At 40.7% G+C, this 27,755-nt stretch overlaps 2 protein-coding genes across 4 annotated transcripts in view; one reads left to right on the top strand and one right to left on the bottom strand.

Annotated features, from left to right (window-relative positions):
* LOC143027166 (zinc finger BED domain-containing protein 4-like) overlaps positions 1-27,607 on the top strand; it is a 44,985-nt gene extending 17,378 nt beyond the window's left edge. For both annotated transcript variants that reach the window (XM_076188260.1, XM_076188261.1), the window contains 3 exons: positions 23,465-23,723; positions 24,612-24,790; positions 25,435-27,607. In XM_076188260.1, coding sequence (XP_076044375.1) covers positions 23,465-23,723; positions 24,612-24,790; positions 25,435-26,793 — 1,797 coding nt within the window. In that variant the 3' untranslated portion in view covers positions 26,794-27,607. The remainder of the gene's footprint in view (positions 1-23,464; positions 23,724-24,611; positions 24,791-25,434) is intronic.
* LOC143027167 (uncharacterized) overlaps positions 3,096-27,755 on the bottom strand; it is a 33,520-nt gene continuing 8,860 nt past the window's right edge. The window contains exons 3-5 of one of the 2 annotated variants that reach the window (XR_012966576.1): positions 17,951-18,207; positions 4,767-7,107; positions 3,096-4,617 (exon numbers count right to left, since the gene is read on the bottom strand). Coding sequence is in view for 1 of the 2 variants with exons in the window: in XM_076188262.1 (XP_076044377.1) it covers positions 6,865-7,107; positions 17,951-18,199 (492 nt within the window). In the remaining variant the exon portion in view is untranslated. Of the gene's footprint in view, positions 7,108-17,950; positions 18,208-27,755 lie in introns of both variants that reach the window. The other variant, XM_076188262.1, reaches the window with a different exon arrangement.

Consider the following 27,755-nt stretch of genomic DNA (forward strand, 5'->3'; position numbering starts at 1 on the left):
CTTGTCCCACGATCTGAGGGAGATGAGATCCATAGCGGCATAGTCCACTACTGAACGTATCACTTGAATATAATACGTCCAGGGTTATGTCCGGCACCCAGCCGGGGCCTCGTTATGCTTCTAACGAGATTCAATCTCATCCCAGTGGCTTCACGGAGGTACCTGGCCTCCGGAGCGAAGGAGAGCCTGGAGTTGATCCAGGTGTCTAAGTGATTGGTAGGTGGGTACTCCGGTGAATACATCGCCTTGAAGAGTATGAGGGGGGAGGGGGCGTTGTATCCGTGTCCTGGCTCGTTTCTGGTCTTGGCCGTCGAGATCAAGGTAAAACGAATATTATAAGGCAACCCCCCCCCCTCCGCTCACCTCCACCGTGACGTCATAGGAAATTCAGAGGGGGAGAGAGGTGGAAGAAAATGTAAACTTTAAAGAAAACCATCTGTATGGTAAACTTTAAAATTACACTGATGTTCACATAATACTGAAATTACGCAGTATCACTTTCTTATCCTCATATTATCAGTATCTGAGATATGACCGCCAGAAAAGTTATAATAATGTTTTCCATGCTTTCACATTAGGTGGATTATATTAATATGACGAGTTATTAGATGGGATGACAAGTCAATTTATATGTAGACCTTTATCTCCACCAAGCGCAGTTATGTTTTAACCGGATTCTTTAGTCTGTTTATTTGCAATTGAATGAAAATTTCAGGAAATGTTGCCAATAGTTACTTTCAAAATGACGGCTGCATACATATCCAGATGACCGAGTATTGTGTGTGCCACATGATTCAATCCATTTCTAAGTTCTTTATCTTTGGGTAATGAAAAGAAATGTATATTTTTATCACCTCTCAGTCTAACGGCATTGCACTTCTGCACTATACAAACTGTTGGCATTTTTATATGTTATTTATCTGCCTTAGCTACCCCTTTAATCAGAAGATGGAGCTTCGCTCCACACACTGGTGTGTGAGTGACTGACAGGTCTCGACTCTCGACCCGCGGAACCCTGGTCTCGATATTTTCGTTGACGTCATCATCTACCTGCGCAGTGGAAAGGTTTTCTGGCTCTCCCTCAACCCCCCCCCCCGCTAACGTACCTTATAGTATTCGTTTTACCTTGGTCGAGATATTCAGTCTAAATCGTTTGCGGGAGGGCGCCCAGCGCGAGATTATCTGCATAGTAGAAGAGGCAAACATCTTCCCCGACGTTAGGGAGAACCAGGTTCTCCACGAGCACGTTAAGAGGGTAGGACTGAGAACGACCCCTGCGAGGTCCCATTTTCCATTTTGATACGAGGATAGGGGTCTTTGGGAGCTGGAAGCGCACTCTCGCCATTCTGTCCGTGAGGTATTGTGGAACCCAGGGCAGGAATCTGCCTTGGCTCTCCTTGGTAGCCAATGATTCAAGAACGTCAGAGATTCACTAAGTCATCTTTTTTCCAGATCCACAAACACCATAAGGGTAGACCGACTACCGACCAGGCCAAGATGGGTTACCACACAGTCAGTTGCTGCCGCTCCCTTTACAAAACCATACTTATTGTGATGGAAGGATCCCATCCACCACAGGACGCGACTGAGGACCATCCACTCAGCGGTCTTGCCAATGCAGGACCTAAGGGAGATGGGCATGGAGCTATGAGTCCTTGGGCTTGGAAATCGGCACCACACCCACCTTCCTTCCTTTTCCCAATCCTCTTGGAGTCGCCCCGTCTCCCAAGAAACAGTAACGAGTGCCACTGCTGCCAGCTCCCCAACTGGTCCCAGTTGACTCAAGGAGTAAGAAATACTGTCACTAACTGGAGCAGTATCCTTACTCTTCTAACATGATAGAACTCCTCCAGTGTGAAGACAGTTCGTCATGGCAGTGTGGAGCATGTCTTCCCGACCCTGTCTGAGCAGGTGCATTTCCTGCCTGACAGGGAGGGGGAGTTGGGCAGTGGAACAACGGTGTGCAAATTGCTGCATTAGCAGTGCTGCCTGTTGTTGAGGCTGTGGGCGAGTGACAGCACCTGTTTCCAACCATAGTTTCCTCCATAGGGTGGTAGCGGTGATTTAGGCAGTGAATGTTGCACATCATTCCAACAATATTTTTCCTGGACCCTGTGTGTGATCTCCTATATATACCTGATGGAAGAGCACAGAAGATCCTTTGTCTCAAGGGATGCATGGCATTGCAGAATCTGTTCCCGTACATTGTCGTAGTACCACCGGTCAACGTGGCGATTGAAGCCTGGCTTCGTCCTGGGGACGATTCAGTCCACACACTGGCTTGGACGGCGGAGACAAAGTCCCGATGGAGATCGTCTATGTCCTGTAGTAGGGCATAGGACTAGTACCAGCGTTTTTCCTGGAAAAGGGTACATTTGACCTTCCCTGTATTCCAGCGTCGAGGTGGGGGAAGAAGAGGTCCATGGCTGAAGTCATGATGATAGCGTAGTGGTCGCTAGTGAGCTGGGGGTTCACCATCCAGTGGGCACGCTGAGCCATGCTCGCAGAGAGCGGAGTGAAATCTAGTCTCCCTCCCAAGATGCGAGTGGACTGCCATAGTTCAGTAGGGTGACCTCTGGTATCCCCTCGGTGTGTATTGCTAGGATGTACCCTGCTTCATTGTGTCGTAAGAGGGAGCCGAAGATGGGGGTGATGCACATCAAAGTTCCCGTCAATTACTGTGGGCTTGTGGCCAGATAAGGAGAACATCTCCTATAGGTGCCACCTTTCCCGCATGAGGACGATATATGTTGTAAAGGAGGGAGGTGCCACCAGTAAGTGTGATTCTGTTCACCGCAAGGCACTTCGGGTTCACTTGGAATGGTGGCCAAGGAGAGGATGGCAAGGCCAGTGGTCCGGCCAGTTGGTCTCCTGAAGGAGGGCTACGTTGACATCCCTGGTGCCTAGGGCAGACTGTAGGACATGAATGTTGGCAACAAGACCATTGCCGTTCTATGGCAACAGCTTTTGCTCTCACTTAGACGGTGGTGGTGGTGGTGGTGGTGGTGGTGGTGGTGGTGGAGGAGGAGGAGGTGGTGGGGAGTAGGGGATGGAGCGTTTGCTCATCTATAGTGTAGGATTTGAAGAAACAAAAATCGAAGTTGTATGAATTTTATACAGCGAGTGAAACAAAGGCATGGAAACGCATGATAGAAAAGGGTGTGGTAAAAGTGAAATTCTGGGCAGAGGTTTGATGTAAAGGTTCCAACAGCATCGTAATTGAAAGTATACAAAAAGTTTGGAGACATGTTGGGGGACCCAAACTAAAATATTTGACCAAGAATTGAATCTAAAACACAAGTGTCAGTACAGTGAGGGATGGTTGCAAAAATTCAAGAAACATCACATTCAGAAGTGTATGCCGAAAAAATCGGCAGACAACGTAGTGGCACAGGAGTTTTTTGCAGAAATTGAGCAAACAATACATGGCTGCATTTTCTATTGACCATAAAACCATAAAGATTTACACCAAGGGCAATGAACCCTTACTTTACATTTTACTTGCCGCTGCCTGATTAAGGGTATCACATTGAGCCTCCACGGGCTTCACCAGGGCCAACAGTTGAGTTTGTTCGAGTAAAAACGACTTTGGTTACAATATTTATTAGAATCTTCAAATATAATATTATTTTTCTGTTATGTATAGTAAAGTTAAATGATGAAGATGAACCAAGAGATTGTAAACTTGTATGAATGTTAGACATACTGTTGAAATGCACTTAGATAAGTCTAGGTTTCTGTACGTGAAGTCATATTCTAGTTGTATTGGTTACAATATCTAATTATTAAAATCTTCAAATATAATATCTTTCCGTAATGTACAGTAAAGTTAAATGATGAACAGAGATTGTAAACCTATATGAATGTTAGACATACTGATGAAATGCTCTTAGAAAAGTCTAGGTTTCTGTACACGGTCATATTCTAGTTGTATTGGTTACAATATCTATTAAAATCTTCAAATATAATATCTTTCCATTATGTATAGTAAAGTTAAATGATGAACTGAGAGATTGTAAACCTATATGAATGTTAGACATACTGTTGAAATGCTCTTAGAGAAGTCAAGATTTCTGTAAGCAAAGTCATATTCTATTTGTTCAAATAGAGGTTGGAGGTAGGATGTTGGAGGAAAAATAGCTAAGTGTGATGACCCCTTTATGTTACTCAGCTTTGGGAAACATCATCTTGAACAAAGTAGTTAAAATTACTTGGTTAAACCTTTCACCGTTTTTATAATAAGAAAAAAAAAGAAGCTTTTAGCTCCTGTCAGGGAGACGTTTTTTCTGCCGATGAAAGTACCCTCCTTCCTGTACCTGGTAGTACTGTTTCTCTGACTGTTAACAAGATCACAAGACTGCCAATATGTATGGTGTACTTCCAGCACAAAAGATCATGAAATAACTTTTTTTTTTATTCAATTTTAATTATATACCAACCTTATGATGTGTACAAGCATCACATACATGATAAAAAATTAGTCTCTGGCATGTTAGCTATATCACATCAACAAAAGTAAGGTATAACACAGTTTGCTGAAGCATTCCTCAAAGCTAGTGTACCTGATGAAAAAGCCCACATGTATTTCCACACAAGGAGTTTTGGGTTTGATATCACCTGCCAAAAATCAGTTCCCAGGCAGAGAAATGATAAAACTCTTTGTCACTCATTTTTTTTTGTAACACTGATTTGCTTTTTCTTTCAATTGTGGTTTCTATTTTCATTAAGGGTGCACCTCTGATTTTCCAGTTTTTTGTGTTAGGAACCTCTCATCCCTTTTACAATTATCATCCATCTGGAGTCCATAGCTAATCTATGGCATATCACAGCATCTTCTATGACTTGAGCATCTGCACCAACTTTTACCACCTCGTACTTGAAAACCTTTCCCTTATCTCTCTCTTCTTCAATTTATAATACATTTCCACTACTGCGGGGCATCAAAAACAGAACTGTCTAATTCAAATGGACTTCAACTGTTTTATCCTGAGAGAAGGGGCAAAATGAATTTTGCATTAAATCAAGTTAATTCATTTGTTCTGATAAGTTCCTTAATCCCACCTAACAAGATGTTCAAAATAGGCTTCACCACATGCCAAACTGAGGTCCTGAGTAGTTAGATATGACTCCATTTAGTGAAACCAAATAGATTGGTATTAGCTAAAAGAAAATTGACAAAGATGTTGCTGGGTTTAGGGTCTTAGACAAAAAGGCACTGAGCACTAGAAGGCACCTAGAACAAGAGTGGAACATGACCAATCTGAGGGATCGATAATGGGTACCTACAAATGATGGTCCTGGGAGACAGACATTAGAATAATTTCCCTATTACTGGTTTTCAAAAACCATAAACACCCTTGCCTCCACCCTGTGGGGTTGGCAAACAGTCTCAGGACTCGGCTCAAGATATGTCAACTCTGGCTGCTCCTTGCTCCCTATAAGCTCGTGACAGAAGCAGCCGCACTAATACATTGATGCATATTCCAAGACTAGAATATGTGTCAGTAGTGTGATCCCCTCAGAGTGACTGATATGAGCAAGATTACAAATTACACCAACCATACTAGTTTCCAGCTTGGCAGATAAACCATGTGAGGAAAGACTAAAACCACCGAGAGATCTCTTGATTAGGGACATTATTTAAGAGGCCATGCAACAAAACCCTCTGTAAGGGGCACCATCCTAGCCTTCCGATAAGGGGGAGTTTGCGATGTTAAACCATATCATCATTATCATCATCATGAGTGCAAATTAAGAAAGATCACATGTCTAAAGGATGTGAAGAAATAGTTTTCCATATAGATGCATAAATAATTTGAGTAGGTTAGAAGTTGAAACAACGCATGGATTAAAACCTAAAAGTGATAACTGGAAGTTGGAATTTTTCATGAACATGAGCCTATGTATGATAGATCAGACCAGAGTTTCTCAACCAGGGTTCCCCGGAACCCTAAGGTTCTGCAAAAGGTCCCTAAGGGTTCTGCGAGAACAAGCGAGAGAAGCTAATGCACTTTTGATTATTTAATTTCATATAAGTGATATAATTAAACACGCACGGCATATTCTTGGTTATTGTAATAATGTAATATAGAGACATCATCCTATCTAACCTATTATTACGATAAAAATAAAATGAGAAAGATATGGTATACGCGTTTTTTTTTTGTTTTTTTGTGCAGGGCTTCCTTGAGACATGCAATTTATTCTAAAGGTTACGCAAGGGTAAAAAGGTTGAGAAACGCTGGATCAGAGAGCAAAAGATGGGACCACATAATTGTGGTTCCTTTCCTGTTTACTACGATTGGGTAATTACAGACAACACTTCAGCATTTCCTTCTAGAGAAATCTATGAGAGGACCCAAGACAGTTACCAGCCAGTGGAGCTGCATCAATGAAACTTTGCAATAAAAATACAATAATAATGACCATTATTCATTTTAATTTATCATTATTTTTTTTTTTTTCATTATTATTATTCTAATCATTATTATTACTTGAATAATCATAGTTCATCATTATTATCATTGTAATCAAACTGTGCCCCAGTTCTCTCTTAACATCAATGAACCTTAGAAAACTGAACATCACCAAGGGTCCATTAGTCATTCAGTGAAATTTCAAGTTTGCGGGAGAGTGCAGGGCAATGTAGAGTAACATGGAAGTATCTAAAGATCTTACAAGCATTTGAAAGAGTTTGTCCACTTTAAAAAGAAGACTTGGATCTCTGGTGGAGGAAGTTGGGGAGGAAGTTGGGGAGGAAGGGAGAGAGAAAAGAGTGTGAGAAATAGCACCCACAGCCCATAACAAAACATTTCTGTACAACCCCCCCCCCCCAAGACCTAAAGGACATAAATCAGACATGGTTCATTTTCTTGGTTTGTTTGAGGTCCTTCCCAAAGCAAAGCCAGTAATGCCAAACACAGCTGCTCCAACAAGAACAGCACCTGCTGCCAGCCAATTAGTCATATCATTACAAGATTCTTGCTCTTGTTGAGGAGGATTCTCTTGGCGAGGTGGACACTGATGGCGAGGTGGACACTGATAGCGACGTGATCCAGATTCTTTGAAATCTTCTTTTTCACAGTCTTCTTTTTCACAGTCTTCTTTCTGTTTAAAGAGAAAATCAATATATAAAAATAAGTGGTCATCCTGTTATGTATATATACATACATCTATCTATATACCAAGGGCTTTTTTCCCCCCTTTATAAGGGAAGTAGCCAAATCAAAAGGACATATCCACTCCACTACTATCCCCCCACTCTTGCCTCCCTCTCATCGGTCTCCTGCCCACCAACCTGGGTCAGAAGCAACGTACCTGGACACTACATCCACAGCAAGGCCACTTCAATTAATCAGAGAACCCCCCTCTGTCCCCTCATGCAGAAAATGGGGAAGATGGGGATAAACACCTTCAGACTTTGTCAAAATATCCATACATTACCACTCCCTACTCCCATCTCCCTCCTTGCATCAAAGTGTCATCTATACACAGCCATTCTCCACTCACCCCTGTCTCCTGCCTTCCCCCTTGCTCAACACAGCCCCTTCTTGCTCAAAGCCCCTTCACCCCATCCATCCATCTCATCCTCTGTTGTCCCTTAAGTTCACTCCATCCACCTCTGCCTTCCACACCTGTTTTACTATTCTTTCTTCACTCATTCTTTCCATGTGTCCAAACCATCCCAATACTTGTTCATCAGCCCTATCCTCTATCTCCTTTTCCACCTCAGCTCTTCTTGTTTCTCACTCTATCCAACCTTGTAACTCCTACCATATTTCAAAGACATTTCTTCTCAAACACATTTAAACTTCATACATGCATACCAAAAAGCTTTTCCTCCCTTATAGGAAGTGGGAGTTAGTGCATATAGCCACCCTAAAATAAGCCCATCCAAAAACCAATTCACTATCCCTCCTATTATAGCACCCTGTGGATAAAGGTTCATCCCTATCACAGACCACATTACTTGGTACTTGAGCAATGCAAACACACAGCACTTCCATAGCAGGTCTGACAGATAAAGTTAATTTCCTCCTCCTACATCCACTGACATATATAGATTAGATCAATCCACTGCCCAAGGTCTCTTATAAGAGACCAATGGGTCCCAGGTAGGCAACGATTACCAGGCAAATCCATTAATCATTCAGGGAAGAAATATTGTTGTCTAGGGCTTGTTAGTGTGGGGCAGTGCAGAATGATCTGTTCAGTGTCTTCTGTGTGGTGATTGCATTTAGGCAGTTTTATTCTGTGGCCAGACCTATCCTGTGTTGGTACATCCTTATTGCTGGATGGTGTCCTAAATGCAAAGGTGCCAATGTACTTCTTAATTCTCCTGACAGGGATTTTTTGTGGGGCTGTTATCTGGGGTGGGGGTTGATGAAGTATTGAGTTTGGTGGTACACACTGAAGAGCTTCTTTAAAGATCCGAGTATTAACAAGTTTGTGTTTAGGTATTGTGTAGTATGGGTGGTAAGTTGTTGTATATTTTTGAGTAATAAGCAGCTGGCATAATTTTATTATGTTCAGCTGATAGTACTTGTGTGACATGATGAGCCATCTAAACTCAATTGTCTTTTTCTTTGCAGCAGGAATTTCTGGAAGTGCAACATCTCATTGCCATTCAAAATGTCAATTGCTCTATTAGCCATAATTTAGTTAGGGTGGTGCTTCTTAATAAATTCTTGCACATCACTCGCTACATATTTCTTTTATCTGTGCATTTGGATGAATGCTCCTCCTGTACAGTATTCATCTGTTCATTCTGCAATTTAACAAACTCTTCTGAGGCGAGTTCATCTCACTAAGGGGATGATTGGGGAGGGATATACATATTATTTTGGTTGTGGATTTGTTACCTGTTCAGATTTGTATTGATTGGTTTCAGTGATGTCAGTGGGAGGGAGGAGCCTTTTTGGTGGTGGAACTTGTGTCCATGAAACAGATGTATTGGTGAACTAGGGTGACGAGTCTACCATTTGCTGTTGGTCCAGTCTTGTCTGATGGTGGTGAAATTATGAAACAAGGGTGTTTTTTGCGAGTATAAGTTTTTTTTTTCTTGTATTATGGCAATGTACATGTTGTGTTGTTTGAGAAAGTGTTTGAGTTCATGTTGATGCCATTATGTTTAATTGTACCATGTTGATGTGTGTTCTGCATATGTGGGAGGTTGGTTAAGGTTAGGGTTAAGGTACAGTAAAGGTTAGGGTTAAGGTACGGTAAAGGTTAGGGTTAAGGTACGGTAAAGGTTAGGGTTAAGGTACGGTAAAGGTTAGGGTTAAGGTACGGTAAAGGTTAGGGTTAAGGTACGGGTGGGGGAGGAGGGAGGAGTGGATGGGAGGGAGGGCAATGATAGGGGTGTGGGCAAGGATGCAGTCTGAGGGTGGGGTCAGATGTGGGCACAAGGAACTGATCCAGATGTTTGTGTAGTATTGTCAACAAGTGATGTGGGCACAGTTTCTACACAAGTTGCATTGAACTGAGCCCTCTGTCTGACACCTTAAGGTGATGGGTTTGTGGCATGATGGACATGTGTCATTTGTGATGGGTCATGAGTTGCTCTCTACATCTCTGGCTAATAGGAGAAGAGGACAATTCCTGGAGGCAACCAAAGAAGGGCTTCTTGTGACTGGCCTCGAGATGAAAAAAAAAATAGTTTTAAAATAACTCGGCAAGGAAAAGAACCATATTACAATATTTTTTCTATGTTAGAATATGAAATAAATCAGTATACCCCTCACTTAAGGTTTTCTATGGTGTTAGGGCACTTCCATTTTCTGTGGTTTCATGTTTTGATGTGTTTTATTTATTCTACAATGTACAGTTGCCCCACTTAGTTTTGGCACAGTTTTAAAAATGTTTCGGACAAGAATAGCAACCCGCCCAGTATTCTTTTGTATTACATTTTCGTGTCTGTTCATTTACATGCTTTTTTTTTCTTTGCTAAATAGTAGCTACCTTAAAAAATGTGACAAACAGCAAAATACTCAGAATGGTGTAGCAGATGACACATTTTTCTTGACTTACTAATGACATCTATCACTCTTATTTGACAAGTAATACGATTAATATACATTGCAGAGGAGAGGGAGAGAGAGAGAACGCAGGAATCCGTTCATGTATTGGTCGATGGTAGATTAACAACCAGCTTCAAGCTGTGAGTGGTGTTGAGTGCAGTGACACACTAACCAAAACTAATTCATATACCTATAGGTTATGTTATAACCCTATGACAACAAAGTGCTACAGCTACAAACAAAATACGATGCATGTTGCCCAGATTTCAGTGAATATTTCAATGAACTGATTCCAAAATTACAAGACAACGTTCACCGCACTTCCCTCACGCATAATTTCGTCCCATTTTCATGGACTAACGCATGCGAATCCATGAACAATATCATCATGCTGAGCATAAACTGGAGGCCACAACGTCTTCCAGAGCTCATGCAGCGGTTACACGGAATAATCAAACTCCAGTCAGCAGATTCCAGGCGGGGCCTTTACGGGTGCGGCAACTTTGAATTAGCATCATGGATGCCAAAAAGCCAACGTGTAACCGAAGCAGAGTGGAGAAGGAAAACGGACGCTCAGAAGAATGCCCTCTATGAGAAGTTCGTAAAATACCGCTTGAAAGATGAGGCATCAACACGCACCATTTTGTCAACGGATGGGAAACTGACAATTCCCAAAACTCCAACGACGGCTCGTAAGCCGGAAAAGATGCCTGAGTGAACGCGTGTGTTCTAAACGCAAGAAATGACTTTGTGAACTTTGGCGATTTCTGGAAGTAAAACAAGTGACTGTGCAAATTGTTAAATGTAGCAATGGTAAAACTTTTTAAGAGTAAAATTTTGTAACAGTAAAACTTTGTTAAAATAAAACTTTGTCAGAGTAAAACTTTGTAAGAGTAAAATGTTGTAACAGTAAAACTTTATTGTCCAAGTTAAACTTTGTAAGAGTAAAATGTTGTAACAGTAAAACTTTGTAAGAGTAAATTTGGTATAGTAAAACTTTCTAAGAGTAAAATTTTGTAAGTAAAAATTTCTAAGGGTAACATTTTGTAACAGTAAAACTTTGTAGAGTAAATATTTTGTAAGAGTAAAACTTTGTAAGTAAATATTTTGTAAGGGTAAAACTTTGTAATAGTAAATATTTTGTAAGAGTCAAACCTTTGTTAATTCTTTGAACTGTGTAAAGAATTTTGTGAACTGTGGCCATTTTTAAGCTTAACATGTGTAAGATTAATCTTTGAACTGTGGCAATTTGTAAAAAGTAAAACTTTTTTTAACAGTGTGGATTGTAAATTATTGCATTGTAAATAGTCTAGAAAATAAAATAAATATTAAAGAATATTAGGACTGGAGAGAGGGTAGAGTACCGGAGGACTGGAGAAGTGCCTGTATAGTTCCTCTTTACAAGGGAAAAGGGCTTGACAAGTGTGAATGTAGTAGTTTCGGAGGGATTAGCCTGTTAAGTGTAGTAGGGAAGGCTTATGGGAGGATCTTAATTGAGAGGATTAGGAGAGGAACAGAAGGAGTAATTGGTGAGGAACAGTGTGGATTTAGGACAGGTAGAGGTTGTGTAGATCAGATCTTTGTGGTAAGACAGATGTGAGAAAGCTATAGGAAAGGATGTTTTTTGGGCTTTTATGGATCTGGAAAAGGCTTATGATAGGGTAGACAGAAAGGCACTGTGGGAGGTTATGCAGATTTATGGGATAGGAGGAAAGCTTTTGGGAGCTGTCAAGAGTTTTTATGAGAGTAGTAGAGCATGTGTCAGGATTAGAAATGGAGAGAGTGAGTGGTTTGAAGTAAAGGTGGGACTTCGTCAAGGATGCGTTATGTCGCCCTGGCTGTTCAACTTATACATGGATGGGGTGGTGCGAGAGGTGAATGCTAGGGTAGTGGGTCAGGGATTGGAGATGGTTAAAGAAAATGGAGAAAAGTGGGAGGTGAGCCAGCTGTTGTTTGCGGACGACACTGCACTTGTGGCAGGGTCAGAGGAGGGATTGAGGAAGCTGGTGGCAGAGTTTGGGAGAGTATGTGATAGAAGAAAGCTAAAGATAAATGTGGGTAAAAGTAAGGTGAAAGTGGTGAGTAGACTGGAAGTGAACATTAAGGGAGAGCGACTGGAGGAAGTGGATAGTTTTAGATACTTGGGTGCAAGTGTAGCAGGAAAAGGTGGAGTGAAGGTGGAGGTAGAATGTAGATTGAGAGAAGCGAGTAAATGCCTTGGTGGTTTAAAGAGTGTAATGAGGAATAGACATCTGGGAATGGATGCGAAGAGGAGACTGTATGAAGGAGTGATTGTGCCAACAGCACTGTATGGGGCAGAAACGTGGAACATAAGAGAAGAAGAGAGAAGGAGTTTGAATGTGTTTGAGATGAGGTGTCTGAGAAGTATGGTGGGGGTTACTAGGCTGGATAGAGTGAGAAATGAGGAGGTGAGGAGGAGAACAGGGGTGAAAAAGGATTTGGGAGATAGGGTTGATGAAAGAATATTAGGATGGTTTGGACACATGGAAAGAATGAGTGAAGAAAGACTAGTAAAAGAGGTATGGAAGGCAGATGTGGAGGGAGTGAACATGAGGGGACGTCCTAGGATGAGGTGGATGGATGGGGTGAAGGGGGCTTTGGGGAAGAGAGGAATGTCTGTTGAGGAAGGAAGGGAGAGGACGGAAGACAGAGGTGAGTGGAGAATGGTTGTATATGGATGATGTTGTGACTGCATGAGGAGGAATGGGCTGGGGGGTGGGGTAGTATGTGTGAGTAAATTTTGACGCAGCCCGAAGGGATTTCTCCCCGTCCTCGCCTTATGCAAAGGGGGACGGAGAGGGGGGGTCGCCGATTAAATGAAGTGGCCTTGCTGTGGATGTACTGTGTCTTGAGACACTGCTTCTGACCCAGGGCGGTGGACAGGGTGCAGGGATGACCCGTCATCCAGGAGGTGCTCAGATGAGAGGGAGGGTGGGAGGGGTGTGGAGTGTATTTAGGGATGAAATGGGTGGGAGTGTTTTTATGCCTTTCCCTTTTTGGCTACCTCCCTTGGAAGGGGGAAAAAGCCTTGGTATATGTAAGACTGTCAGTGTAGATCTATGTGTATATCCAGCCCCTAAATTTTGGCCTATATAGCAGAAAACGAATTTGCCCATGTATACAACGCGTGGTCGGTTGTGGATGCTTGTGGTCGGTATTTAGTGTGACCGTCATTTTGGGTTTTGATGTGACGTCGATTGCTGCCATATTTGGTGATTCTTGATGGTTGTTTGTTTTTTTAGCCTTTTTGTTGTTTGTAGACAAAAAATAGCACGCTTCACTCTTTTCCAATCACTTCACTAACACTTAATCAATCTAATTTTAGTATTCTACGATTGATATCTTTTAATTAGAAGCAATATAACTTAAAAAAAAAATAGAGCACTTGTAAACACCACTTATCCAATACATGACACCACTTATCTGATGATGAAGTTTTCCGAGGGGATTTATGAGCTATTTTTGGAGTTTGTGGAGAAGTTTTGAGACGATGACTGAGTGGAGCTCTGTATGCGTGTTTTCTTGTATTGTGAAGGGTTCGAAGGCTAATTCCTTGTTTCCCAAATATCTCAAGCACGTCCCTGTTGTAACTTGTCTTGTCACTATTGTGTTACAGGTTCAAGTAGCATATTTGGTAGTGAGTGACAGTGAACGCTATAATAATGCCAGGCAGAAAGAAGACTCAAGTTTCCAAGTTTTTCAAAGATGTACCAAGTGATGCAAAAGTGCCAAAAGTTAAATGCCTATTCTGCTCAACAGTGCTATAAAAAAAATGGAACCAGGATGAAAAAGCACATTGAAAAGTGCAAGATATGTGATAAGAAAATCAAGGAAAAGTATTTGACAAAACGTAAAGTACAAAAGGCATCCTGCTGATACTGAAACTGAAAAAACCTCACAAGCAATAGACAGTGATTCAGATTTAGACATGGAACTGCAATTCCTCTTGCATCATTCAAGTCAGTCAATTGCTCATTCAGTGCAAACAACATTAGATGGTTCCCTTTTAACAAGTCCCAGACCTGTTTCAGTTACAGGCACAACAAGCAGACCTAGGTCATCTGTCTCTTCTAGTTCTAGAACAACTCCAGTGACTTACACTCCTGCCAAATTAACAAACTCATCACACCAGAAAATTGCTTTATACACCGATGTTGATAAAATGACAAACACTAACAGTAAGTATAATATAATTATTATATATAGTATATATTAATGCATCTTCAATCATTTCAATGTCATCATTACCTAACATAATCCCCCAAAAAGCACAAATCCTTTTTGCTTTAAATACTTTAAACTATGTTACATAAGGATAGGTCAAGATTTATTAGTTTTTTCAAATGAAAAATATATTTGTACCAGTTAGGCAGTTACTCAGGTACCGTATTACCGTCAATACTCTTGCTCACCGCTGGATGATATTATAATCTATTACCATTACCGTGGGGGGTGCCTTGTGGAGAAGATGAAGAAGAAGAAGAAGAAGAGGAGAGAGAGAAAAAAAATCGCGTTTATTAAAAAAACTTGTTTTTTCTTTAACCTCGTCCAAATTTGTTTAGATATTAAATACTGTATTTAGTATATAAAAACAGGTACAAGTATGTTATCCCTCCACATATGTGCATCTATCTTATTCAAAGAGGCATTAGACAAATTATAAAAATAAACAAGTAATTGACCATTTTAGTCACTGTCAGATGCTGCAAGCCTGCAACAAGTAATACTGTATATGGACCAGTATGGCTATTGGCTGGCTACCTTACAAAATTTACCCTTTATCTTAGCATACTCTTCAAAGATTAAACATTCCAATTTCCCTTGTAATGAATGGTTAAACATGCACATAAAATGGGAGATACAGTAAGGTTCTATTATTTATATATTAATACAGTATGCACAAACAGCACAATCTTGGTTACTCCTGCGGCTTCTACAGCTGCTGTTCCTCTTCAGGCTCCTCTTCATCGTCATACAGGGAAATCATGTCTCCGGGACCAAGGCTGGGCGGATCGTTAATTGAGCCCTCAGAATCTTCTGATTCTGAATCCGGCTCAAGCTGGAGAGTAGGGATGTTTTTTGATCTTGAAGCAGTATCCCTACTGGTTGATGGCTGTGAGTCTGGTTCTGGTTAAGTGGCATCATCCATGTTACCCGTGCCAAGTTTTGCCCAATAAACACTAACTTGGCAGCTCTGTCTGTTGTCAAACAATTCCTTCTTGGAGAATGTGCCGATGCATGTCTGCTAAAGGATCACTTGACAGATGTACTGGATGGGGGCAGTTGCAGGATGTTTGAGGCAACACGGGACAGCTGAGTTCAGCTACAAATCCCATTCCACCAAGTAGATGGTGATGTCTTTTGTACAGCACTCCACCTCCTGTATCCACAATAATTAATGTATAACAAACACACGTCCACACCTCTCAAAGGGCTCTTGGCTACCTCGTTACCAAATATCTCTCGCCTCTAAATATAAATTAAATATTACCTTACATTACTTTTTCCCATGTGGTTGCTCTACCCAACACCACCAGCACCCATCTCCCTCCAACCTGTCTCTCTGCTGTTCCCTGGCCAAGTGAGAGTGAGGTCAATGCGCCTTACCTTGACTTGGCCTGGCAATGCCCTCAGCGCTGCCAGGCGTATGACTGATCTCGCCTCCACACTGCTCTCATCCACTCCCACTGTCCCACATGAACATCCACACACTCCCCACCCCTCCTTGACCTATCATGGGTCCCCATAGTGACCCTGGACGTTGCCTAAACACAGATCCGCCACTTGGACAGTGGAAAAGGGGTTAACATAGTAATGGGGGGAAACTGTTGTACTCCCCGCCACCCATCAAGGCTCAGAGCTTACTTTCTACCTGACTTTTTGCTTGCTATCCCTTAACTTTAACCTACAATCATACATAACATAATTGGATCACAAGCCCTCTGCTGAATAAATAAATGAAAATAATTGATTTAATAATAGGGTTATAACATAACTTATAAGTATACGAGTTAGTTTTGGGTAGTTTGTCACTGCACTCAACACCACTCACAGCTTGAATCTGGTTGTTAGTCTACCATTGACCACTATGTGAATGGATTCCTGTGTTCTCTCTCTCTCCTCTGCAACATATATTAATTGTAATATTTGTCAAATAAGAGTGATAGATGTCATTAGTAAGTCAAGAAAATGTGTCGTCTGCTACACCATTTTGAGTATTTTGCCGTTTATCACATTTGAAGGTAGTTACTATTTAGCAAAAAAAAAAAAAAAAAAAAAAAAAAAAGAAGCATGTACATGAACAGACACGAAAATGTAATAAAAAAGAATACTGGGCGAGTTGCTTTTCTTGTCAGAAACATTTTTAAAACTGTGCCAAAACTAAATGGGGCAACTGTACATTGTAAGATAAATAAAACACATCAAAACATGAAACCACTGAAAATGGAAGTGCCCTAACACCATAGAAAACCTTAAGTGAGGGGTATACCGATTTATTTGATATTCTAACAAAAAAATTATTGTAATAGGGTTCTTTTCCTTGCTGAGTTATTAAAAAAAAAAAAAAAAAAAAAAAAAAAAAAAAAAAAAAAAAAAAAAAAAATCCATTAAAAAAAATCATCTGAGGGGGTGCCCATTATGTCGATGCTGCTACACCAAGGAAAAAAAAAAAAAAAAAAAAAAAAAAAAAAAACCTTGGTGTATATATAAGAACACGGGTACGTGTGTTCACTTATGCAAAGTAGACCACTTGGAAAAAGAAACTAACGAAGTAGAGCGCTTTTGTATATTACATCTTCAGTGCACTGAAGATGTAATATACGAAAGCACTGCTTCATTAGTTTCTTTTTCCAAGTGGTCTACTTTGCATAAGTGAACACACGTACCCGTGTTCTTATTAGCATATATATATATATATGTATCACACACACCTATCTATATACAAAAAGTCATTTTCCCTCCTTATAATGGAGGTAGCCAGCCAAGGTGCTCCCACCTTTCACCCATCCCACACCAAATTGTTTTCTCTTTGATCTTAATACCTTATGGATGAAGGGCCAACCCTATCCCCCACCCACTGCCTGGGTCAGAAGCAATGCAACAAAACACAGCACCTCCACAGCAGGGCCCAACAGCCAAAGTTAGTTTACCCTCACTGCTTTATTACATGGCAACACCTCCCTCCTTGTCCACTCATGAGTAATTGGAGAAGACAAAGAAATCCCTTATGGCTGCATCAATTCCTTATCCATTTATACTCATTCTCCACTCATACCTATCTCCTACTCTCTCCCTTCCTGCTGTTGCCAACAAGTCCATTGAAATCAATACCAAAAAGGCTTTTTTCTCACATGTTTATTATAGACTCTCTTTCCTGCTCAACTGACAGTCCTCTTTATCAAAGGCCCTTTTCATCCCATCCATCCCATTCTTGGTCTTCCCCTAGAGTTCACTCCATCCACCTCTGCCTTCCACTTGTTTTTCCTAGTCTTTCACTTATTCTTTCCACAAGTTCAAGCCATCCCAGGATTCTTTGATCTACCCTATCTACCAGCTCCCTTTCTATCCCCACTCTGTCTCACCTCCTCATTTCACACACTATCTATCTTTGTAACTCTGATCAAACAAATAACCTGAGGCTGTTGTGCTGAAGAAAAGAACAAGCACTGTGTGTGTAGAAAACCATACATACATATACCAAAGGCTTTTTCCTCCTTACACGGGGGGTAGCCAAAAAGAAAAAGGCATAGAAACCACTCCCACCCATTCCATTTCCTATATATTCCACTCCCCTCCACCCTCCTCCCTCACTCTTATCTTGACATGATAGAAAACCATGCAGCAAAATATCTCCTTCCGAGGGATTATACTGTACACTTCAACTGCCATCACTTTAAGAATTAACCTACCTCTTGCCCTCGAATGATTATGGCTGCAGTACGAAGATCATAGTTGATCTTTATATCATTGGACCCTGTAATGACACGACATTTTGGGCATGTAACTCTGCCATTACGTGTCAGTGGGTTTAAACATGACGAACAAATGCTGTGGCCGCATTTGCCCAAGACCATGGGTGAGTGGTGAGTCTCATTATAATCTTCATAGCAAACGGGGCATCTGAAGGTCTCCTGTGTGAATTCTGAGCTTGCAGCCATTTCAATACCTGCACAAGAAAGATAAAGCATGTTAATGAATCACATGCAGAATAAGCACAAAGTTGTATAAATTGAATGGATAGTGGGTAAAGCCCTGGAATGGTAACTACATCATTGTCATGACAATTATTGATCATGATAACATTATTATTATCAATAATGATAGTAAAAATCAATCTGTTGCCTCATGTCTCTCTTGCAGGAGAACCATGGCTCCCAGATGGCTGGCAATAGGTACCAAGTGGGGCTATCATCTACTAAAAAAATATTGAGTTGTCTAGGGATTGTTAGAGTGGGGGCAGTGTAGAATGAGGTATTCACTGTTCTGTGTGTTAGTTGCATCTATGGGCAGTTTCATTCTCTAGCCAGGCCTATTGTGTTGGCATTGTATTAACCCCTTCGATATGATGATGCCTACATAGGCGTCATGAGGAGCAAGTGGGTACGCGAGGATGCCGATGTCGGCGTCTTGATTATATATATTCTAGTTGTACCTGCGTGACCCCCATACTCTGTAAACTGGCTTCATCACATTTTCTATGGTTATCAAAATTCATGGGTGAAAGAGAACAAGCAATAAAGCCGTAACTTTATTTTTTACAATGCGAGTATTATGACGCAACATCGCATGTCTGGCAGCTAATGCTGCCCGCGAGATTTTGGCCTGGAGTGAAGGGGTTAAAGCACAGTGTGGTGTATTGAACACAACCATATCAGTGTGGTTCTTACTTCGTAGGGATTTTTAAGTGGGGGAGGGGGTTGTCTGGGGTTTTTGGTGCTGTATTGAGTATGGTAGTCTATCTTGGAGTGCTTGTTTAGTAATATGGGTATATTGTGTGCTACAGCTGGTAGGTTGTACTTTCAGTTCATCTGGTTTATGTTTGTGTAATATAAAATGGGTATATGGGGTTACGGGCTCTGGGAGGATTTTGGTTTGTGTGCTGACATATTAGTGGGGGGTAATCTTGGTGCATCCTGTCATTACTCTGAATCTTATTTTGTAAGGTTTGTTTTGCTGTTTGTTGGGAACTATGTTGTGGAAGCATAGTAGAGTATGGTTTCTAAGAATTGTTTGTAAACAGTAATTAGTTTCCTTCTGCTGTCCAAAGCCCGAGTTTATGACTGATTTTAGTGGGTTTAATTTTTTTTTAATTTTCACTGTAACATGTGGGCATAAGGTCAACTGGTTATCAAAAACAAGGTCCACAATCTTAGGGTTCTTCATAAGGATGTGTTTGGCTATTTAATTTTACTTTTTTGCTGTCTGGAATAAACCATATTACTGTAGATTTCTGGTGTGAAGCCTCCATTCTATTTCAGAGTCATTGCTCTAGTTTTTCTAAGTAGCCTTGGGTACTATTGGTTGCTATTTTGTAGTTTCTCTGCTGGGTTATAATTGTGCGGTTATCTGCACTTGTGCATTGGTGTTTGTTCTGGCTTTGGTGTTGGGAGTTTGCTTGTGACATCATAGATGAGAATATCATTCCTTGTTGGATTCTATAGTACATTCTTTTTGTCCCAGAAATTTGGTTATTTTGGGTTACTATGGATGAAAGAGTATTGGGATGGTTTGGACACATGGAAAGAATGAGTGAAGAAAGACTAGTAAAAGAGGTACGGAAGGCAGATGTGTAGGGAGTGAACATGAGCGAGCGACCTAGGATGAGATGGATGGATAGGGTGAAAGGGGCTTTGAGGAAGAGAGGAATGTCTGTTGAGGAAGGAAGGGAGAGGAGAGGACAGAAGACAGGGGTGAAGGGAGAATGGTTGTATATGGATGATGTTGTGATGCATGAGGTGGAATGGGTGGGGGGATGGGGGGTGAGGTAGTGTGTGAGAAAAATTTGATGCAGCCCGAAGGGATTTCTCCCCCGTCTTCTCCTTTTCTGCATGAGGGGACGGAGAGAAGGGGTCGCCGAATTAATGAAGTGGCCTTGCTGTGGATGTGCTGTGCGACACTGCCTCTGACCCAGGGCAGTGGACAAGATACAGGGATGACCCGTCATCCAGGAGGTGCCAAGATAAGAGGGAGGGTGGAGGGGAGTGAAGTGTATTTAGGGATGCAATGGGTGGGAATGGTTTTTATGCCTTTTTCTTTTTGGCTACTTTCCTTGTAAGGGGGAAAAAGCCTTTGGTATATGTATGTACTATGCATTGTCTACCCACGAGAAGTTAGTGAACCATTTCCTGTCACTGTTGTAGATATGTCTCAATGACCTTTTTTGACAGCACATATCTGGGAACTTTATCAGATGCCTTGTTCAAATCTATAGCTACCATTACAGGTGTTGCTGTTCCCCTCCAAATCATCTCAACTAGCAACCTTCCATATGCCTTACCAACTACATTTAACAGACTCACCCCTCTAAAACTACTATATTAATTGCTGTCCTCTTTTCATTTGTATGGAAGAACTATACGTGCATTCCCTTAGTTCAATAGTATGCTTCCTTCCCTTTAGGCACACCTTAAAAAGCTAAGATCCCACTATTACTACTCTTTACTTAGACACTTCACATGACAACTCAGATATTCTACTAGTTTCTATTTGTGCCTCTCCTTTTCCTAGACCTTTTCTTCTCTCCTGTTAGTCATTTTTCTTGCATCTCTCGCTGCCACAATCAAAACCTCCCTCCTCCGCTACATTCATCATATCCCTAAAATACTATACCCATCTTCCCCTGACTGCCTTCACTTTTGTCCACTCTGTCCATCTGCACCTTTTACCTTTTCCTCTCAACCTGACTCACTAATGACCCCCTATCACTCTTTCCATTTCCTTCCAAAACAATTGCTTATTTTATTTCAAAGTTCCCTGTCAAACACCTATGCCACCTCACATCTGCTCTCCTCTTTGCTTCCTTTACCTTGTATTATCCTTCTACTCTCTTCTCTACCTCTTGTATGCTGCCCTAGTTCTACTCTGTAACCAATCTTCACATGCTTACTTCTTTTCTCCCACCATCATATGATGAAATGGACAGCAGTGTCTCAGAAGTTAAAGTGGGCAAAGATGAAACTGGGATGGGAGATGTAGGTCTTTGTGAATGCAGTTGGTCCTGGTAATGAGAAAAGTGACGAGGAAAGGGAGGCTTTTTGGTTTGATCTAAATGAGCACTTAGAGAGTTTAGGAAGGAATACATACGTAGTTGTGCTGGGAGATCTCAATAATAGAGATGCATTTTTCTTTGGAGATCGGTGCCCAATAATATTCATGACTGGTCTGTGGGGGTGCTACAAGTCCCTAACTACTGTAATATCAAGTCTATAAATCTTATGAATTCCATACACCATACATGATCTTGCATGATAAATATAACACACATCTGGCGAGAAACCAGGTGTTGAGACTGCTGTGGAAGCACAGTGTCAGTGCTGTGCCTTGAACCAGTGGTATGGTAGAGGACGGAAGACCCTTCCTCCATGAGGTGATAAGATGGGAGGGTGATGAACGGGTGTTCAACGAGTGTATACTTTGACTCCTCCAACTCAGTCTTATCAGTCTTGTTGATATGCACTATTTTGTGTGGTAGATTTACATTTTCTTGGCAGCAGTTCTATATTTGTGGTGTCCAATGTTGTTACAGTATTTGCATACATTCTATTGTTAAGACCTGGGTATGGGAGACTGTGCAAACAATTTGAACAGTGTGAGATTACATTCCAGTTATTAAAAAAATGGCTTTTGTAGTCAGAACACTGAATTTACATTGTCTTATTTCATAATAGTATGGGTTACTATTAGGACAGGCTATGCTCTTGCAGTGATTATCAGGCTTGTTTGATGCTATTGGAACTGCTTGCAGAGCAGGTGGAAACTCTTCACTGTCAGCTCCTACAAAAGCCTCATAGCTGTCATTCTGCCTCTTGTTCATTCTGTGCATCTTAGAGAGTACTAGAGCAGTGTAAAGCTTCTACTGGAAACTTTGAACTACAACAAGTATGGCTGGAGAGTTATTGGAGACTTCAAGATGGTGGCTTTCTTGATAGGACCACAAGACAGTTTAACCAAGAATCCTGGTTTTCTTTGCCTATGGGACACTAGAGACAGAGCAGCACATTACCAGAGAAAGCACTGGCCTCCAAGGACTGACACTACAGTGGGAGAACATAATATCAAACATGAGCCATTGGCGAGTCCTCAAAAGGTTTTGTTTCCTCTACTATGCATCAAACTGGGTCTCGTGAAAGAGTTTGTTACAGTTCTTGACAAGGACTTAGCTGCCTTCAAAAATCTTTAAGACTTCTTTCATAAGCTTTCAGAGGCTAAGGTGAAAGCTGATATCTTCAGTGGACCACAAGTAAGGAAAATTTTGGAGTGCTCAGAATTTCTAACGAAGCTCATACAAAAGGAGAAAAAGCTTGGGAGTGTTTCACTGCTGTAGTAGCCTAAAGGGCTTTCTTGGCAACAAGGCTGATAACTATATGGAACTGGTTGAAGCTTTAGTGAAAAGCTATGGTAAGATGGGCTGCAGAATTCCTTGTAGGTTCATATCCTAGATCAAGGGTTCTTAACCGGGGGTACCTGTACCCCCAAGGGGTACGAAACCTTAAACCAGGGGGTACGAGACATGATAGCCAGTGCAACGGTACTGTATATTTACAATGAGAAAGCAAAGCAAGGTTTGTATCACTAATCCTTTTCATATGTTTGCACTGTATCTGTATTAGATGGGGGTATGAGGAATTTTTTCTGAAATATTAAGGGGTACTAAGGGCATTGGAAAATATTAAGAACCACTGTCCTTGATGCTCACCTTGACAACTTCAAGGAGAATATGAGAGCATATTCTGAAGAACAAGGGGAGTGTCTCCACCAAGATATTATGAACTTTGAACAGAGATATCAGCGATCTTTCATTTAAAACATGATGGGAGACTACATACTTGGGGGCTTGTACAGATTTGTTGTATTCATGCAAACCAAGAAAATATGTTCATTTCTAATAAAAATTAATTTCAGAAGTTTTAAAACAAATTTATGCGGCATTTGAATTTATGTTTTTAATTTTCTGTCCAACAAATTGTGAAAATGGTGACATTAGCTATTTTGGAGAGAGAGAGTGAGAGAGATATATAGAGACCTCAAAGCTACAAAAGCAGTTTGACAAGAATAATGGACATTTTCTATTGTTTTGCAATGAAAAGAGTTGAAAAATAATATTTGCTTGTCAAAGACAAAGATTGTGTTACTTAGTGTTATTGGACTATGTGGGGCACCATTGTAAAATTGTTGGTGAAACTACATAATTTCCTTCTTTCCAGAAAGTACATTCTTCTTTAAGAGATGAAATTCTTCATTGTGTGACTAACATGCTCACAGACATGAAATGGAAGCCAAATACGGGGAGTTTACTATCTTCATCTTCACAGCAAAGATCCACGGCATCAGATAGTATTACTAAACACAACTATTACAAAGTTTCTCAAGAGGAAGTGAACTCAGCTCTAATGACTTTCATTGTTCAAGGAATTCATCCTGTATCTCTTGTGGAGGACCCTGCATTCAAGAATCTTGTTAAGAGTGAGTATACTGGTGTAGTTTTCTTTGGAAAACAGTCACTAAGAAAGTAATCAAATAGTTTTGGTAATATAGCTATCTTAAACAACTGGATCACAATCTGACAAAATTTACTTATGGGCTGGTGATTTGTATAAAAAATTATTTGTTTTCTTTGTCACGGAACACAATGGGACTGGTGACAAGCCAAAGATTTCTATGTCCACTACAGTCAAAGGCACCTGTAAGAGAGTAAAAAGTAAAATTATATATATATATATATATATATACATTTAATTTGTCTACTATATATTTTTTTTTCTTGCTGGGAGTAGCCTGTACTTGCCATAATTGTTAGTACAATAGATCTGATTTCACCAGTTTCACCAAATCTGGAGGGACAATTGGTACTTGCCTATGGTGGTCGATTGTCAGTGGAGACAATAGTCTCCCTGCTGCCCATTTTTAAAATGTCTTCCTCTAAGTCTCCTCACCTCCAGTTTGGAGGTAAAGTCCCTGACACTCAATCTCTGGACTGGGCCCAAGATCTTTATCAACTTCAAACTATATTTTTCAACTTTTTCACATATGGAGATCTGACAGCTAGTGACTATTCCCCTCCTACTTTCTGCCGTAACACAAAGTCCCATGCTAATACAACACAGACAACAATCCTTAGTTTCTTCCCAGAGATCTATGGGAAGGCGAGAGGTAATCATAATTTTTGGACAAACACATTTAAATATTACAAAAGGAACCAAAATGAACCAATGGGTAAAAGATGAAGTATTGACTTTGATATGTAGTCAATACTCCAGTAATAATTAGATTTTGAAGACTATTTGTTTGGATTCCTTTATCTTTGTTCACATTTTCTTAGTATTGCTGAGTAAATCTTAATTCCATTAACAGCTCTCAACTCTGACATTGATGTGATGTCTCAACATGAACTTGTACATTACATCAAAGAGTTAGAATTGGATCAGAAAGAAAAAATAAAGGCAAGAATTCAGCAACAACAATATATTTGCTCATCGATTGACATATGGTCTACCAGCCATCATGGTTTTCTTAGTATTGCAGCTCACTGGGTAAGTTGTTTAGCAAAAAACTGAAGTTAAATTTTGTATTTTCCAGTGCTATAAATTATTTTGAGACAGCCTGTAGGGATTCTCCCTGTCTTCTCTTTCTGCATGAGGGGCTGGAGAAGAGGGGTAACCAATCAAGTGAAGCAGCTTTGCTGTGGATGTGCTGTGTCTTGCTGCATTGCTTCTGACCCAGGGTAATGGACAAGATGCAGGGATGACCCATCATCCAGGAGGAGCCAAGAAAAGAGGGAGGGAAGGAGGGGTGGTGAATGGGATGAAATGGGTGGGAGTGGAATTATGCTTCTTGACTTTGGCTACCTCCCTTATAAGGGGAAAAAGCCCGGGTTATATCTATGTATGTATAAATTGTGGAAAGAAATGAGATAACTAAGTAATGAACTCCTTGTCATATGCTACGAGCTGGTCAGAGTTGGAAAATGGAAAACAAGTAAATGAATAGATAAACATCAAACTTTTTAACAAGTCTTACCATGTAGCTCTACTTAACTTAATAAATCTTCTCTTGGACAAGTCACATTTAAATTTTGGTTGCTGTTATGCTTATTTTATAAATACAGTATGGGTTTAGTTAATGTGGGGGAAAAGTACCTTTGGTTCTTACTCTTACATGTTGCATTTATCAACAGATTGATGGTGTTACCCTAGAGAGACATGGAGCTGCACTGGGCTGTTGCAGAGTTATGGGGTCCCACACTTACGGAGAGGTTGCCGAGAGATTTGAAGAGATTAACAGTGAATTTGAAATTCTTGATGCAAAAGTAGTATCAACAGTATCTGACAACTACAGCAATTTTGCAAAAACACTTAGAGAGTTTGGAGTTAAATTGAATCCTAACAACTTAGAAGAGAATAAAGTTTATTTCAACAGTACATCTACAGGCACTCTGGGAGTGGATGAGGACTTAATTTTTGCTCCTGCATTTGAAAAGTGTGAGCTTTTTGAAGAAAACACGCAGTCTAACTACCATCTGATTCTTCCTAACCATGTCAGTTGTGCCTCTAACCTACTGAGCTTGGTAGCATCAATAGATGCAAAGGATGCCCTGAAGAATGAAAAATTTGCAACTCTAACTCATGTGGTGATGGAAAAATGTTCAGCTTTGTGGAACAGAACTAGTCATAAAAAGTCTGCCGATTTGATTCAACAAATAATTGGTTGCAGTTTAAGCAGTCCATCTCCAAAACATTGGAATTCTTTATTTAATAGCATTTCAACACTTCTTAAACACAAACTCAAACTCAACAGCTTGATGACGTCTCTACAGCTACCAGTCTTCTTAAGTCATGAATTTGAATACTTGGAAGAATTCAAAACAACCTTGGCCCCAATTGCCAAAGCAATTGACCATCTCCAGGGAAGTAAAGGTAGTTACTATGGAGAATTGATTCCAACTTTACTTACCGCAGAGAGACAACTTGAACAGACTCAAGCAATGACTTTTAATTACTGTACTCCTTTACTTTCTGCTGTAATACTTGGTTTTAAAAACAGATTTGGCAAATATCTAAACCTTGATCCCCATATCAACGAAGCTGTTCTGGCAACAGTTACTCATCCATATTTCAAATTAAGATGGATAAGAATGAAGGAAAGTTGGGATGTACAAGACACTACATATGCCGTTCAAGAAACCTTCATGCGAACTGCCAGAGGTTTCAAAATGAATGTGGACGAAAATGCCTCGCCTCCCTCCTGTGCCCACGATGATTACTTCTCTTTTGACAAGACTCCTTCAGGGAACTCCACATCAGAAACCCAAGAAATGATGGTTCTCACCTACCTCCAAGACCCAGATACTAACCTGAAAAGTCTGCACAACCATCCTCTCATTCGAGCTATGTTCATTAAATTTAACACCACAATACCTTCATCAACACCTGTAGAAAGGCTCTTTTCTTTTCACGAGCTAAGTTATTCATCTACAGGAGAGAAATACCTGGATAATATCTTCGAGACCATGGTGCTCATAAAGGCTAATACCTAGACAATTTCCGTGACCTATAAATAAAGTATTTTGTTTTCTTTATATTACATTACACTACTCATTGTTAATTGTAGGGACCAATGACAGGTACGTGCTTATAGTGATCCTGCAAGATGGACGACAGGACTGTGGCCTATCCTCATAATCCATTAACCCTTCACCTCTGTCTGGTGTGTGGTCCTTCAGGGCTCATTAAGTCTCTTGACCAGGCATGGGCTAAAGATCTCTATCAACTTAAACTATCTATTCCACCTTTTCACATACAGAAACCTGACAACTTCTAACTGCACTCCCCATCCTACTGTTTTAAGTTTGTGACATGCTAATGGAGAAGAAGAAGAAGAAAAGTCCAAAGCTTCTACCCACAGGTTTAATTAAGGGCCCAAGGATCATTGTCAGCTAACATGGAGCTACAGGTTTCTAGCAAGTGAAACTAGAAGCAACAATTATTATAATAATGCATTGTTCATTCGTCAAATATATCTATGAGTGACAATGAAGGCTCAATCAAACAATAGAGAAAAAAAGCTAACATTTGTGCATTAAAATACATCAAGTGTAATTCATTAAATACCCTTTTAATATCATTGTTCTATTTAAATTCCATCCTGATGCCACCATTTCTCATTAAAAAATGGACTAATAATTGGAAGATCACTCTAGATTATGGTGAAAAACTGGCATGAGACTTATTGGTCCAAACAAGATGATTGAGGGAGGAAGGGAGGAGGAGGAGAAGAAGAAGAAGAAGAAGAAGAAGAAGAAGAAGAAGAAAAAGAGAGAGAGAGAGAAAGAGAGAAGGAGAGGGGGGAGACAGGTGGACATGGGAGAAAGAGGGGGTGAGGGAAGAGAGAGGGGAAAGTGGAGAGAGAAGGGAAAGAGGAGACAGGAAAGGGGTGAGAAATGGGGAAGAGGGGAAGAAAGGGAAGGGGAGAGAGGATGGGGAGAAAGGGAGGGGAGAA

This window comes from Oratosquilla oratoria, chromosome 7 (assembly GCF_046742065.1).
Source record: "Oratosquilla oratoria isolate Oo_2021 chromosome 7, ASM4674206v1, whole genome shotgun sequence".
Taxonomy (NCBI): Eukaryota; Metazoa; Arthropoda; class Malacostraca; order Stomatopoda; family Squillidae; genus Oratosquilla; species Oratosquilla oratoria.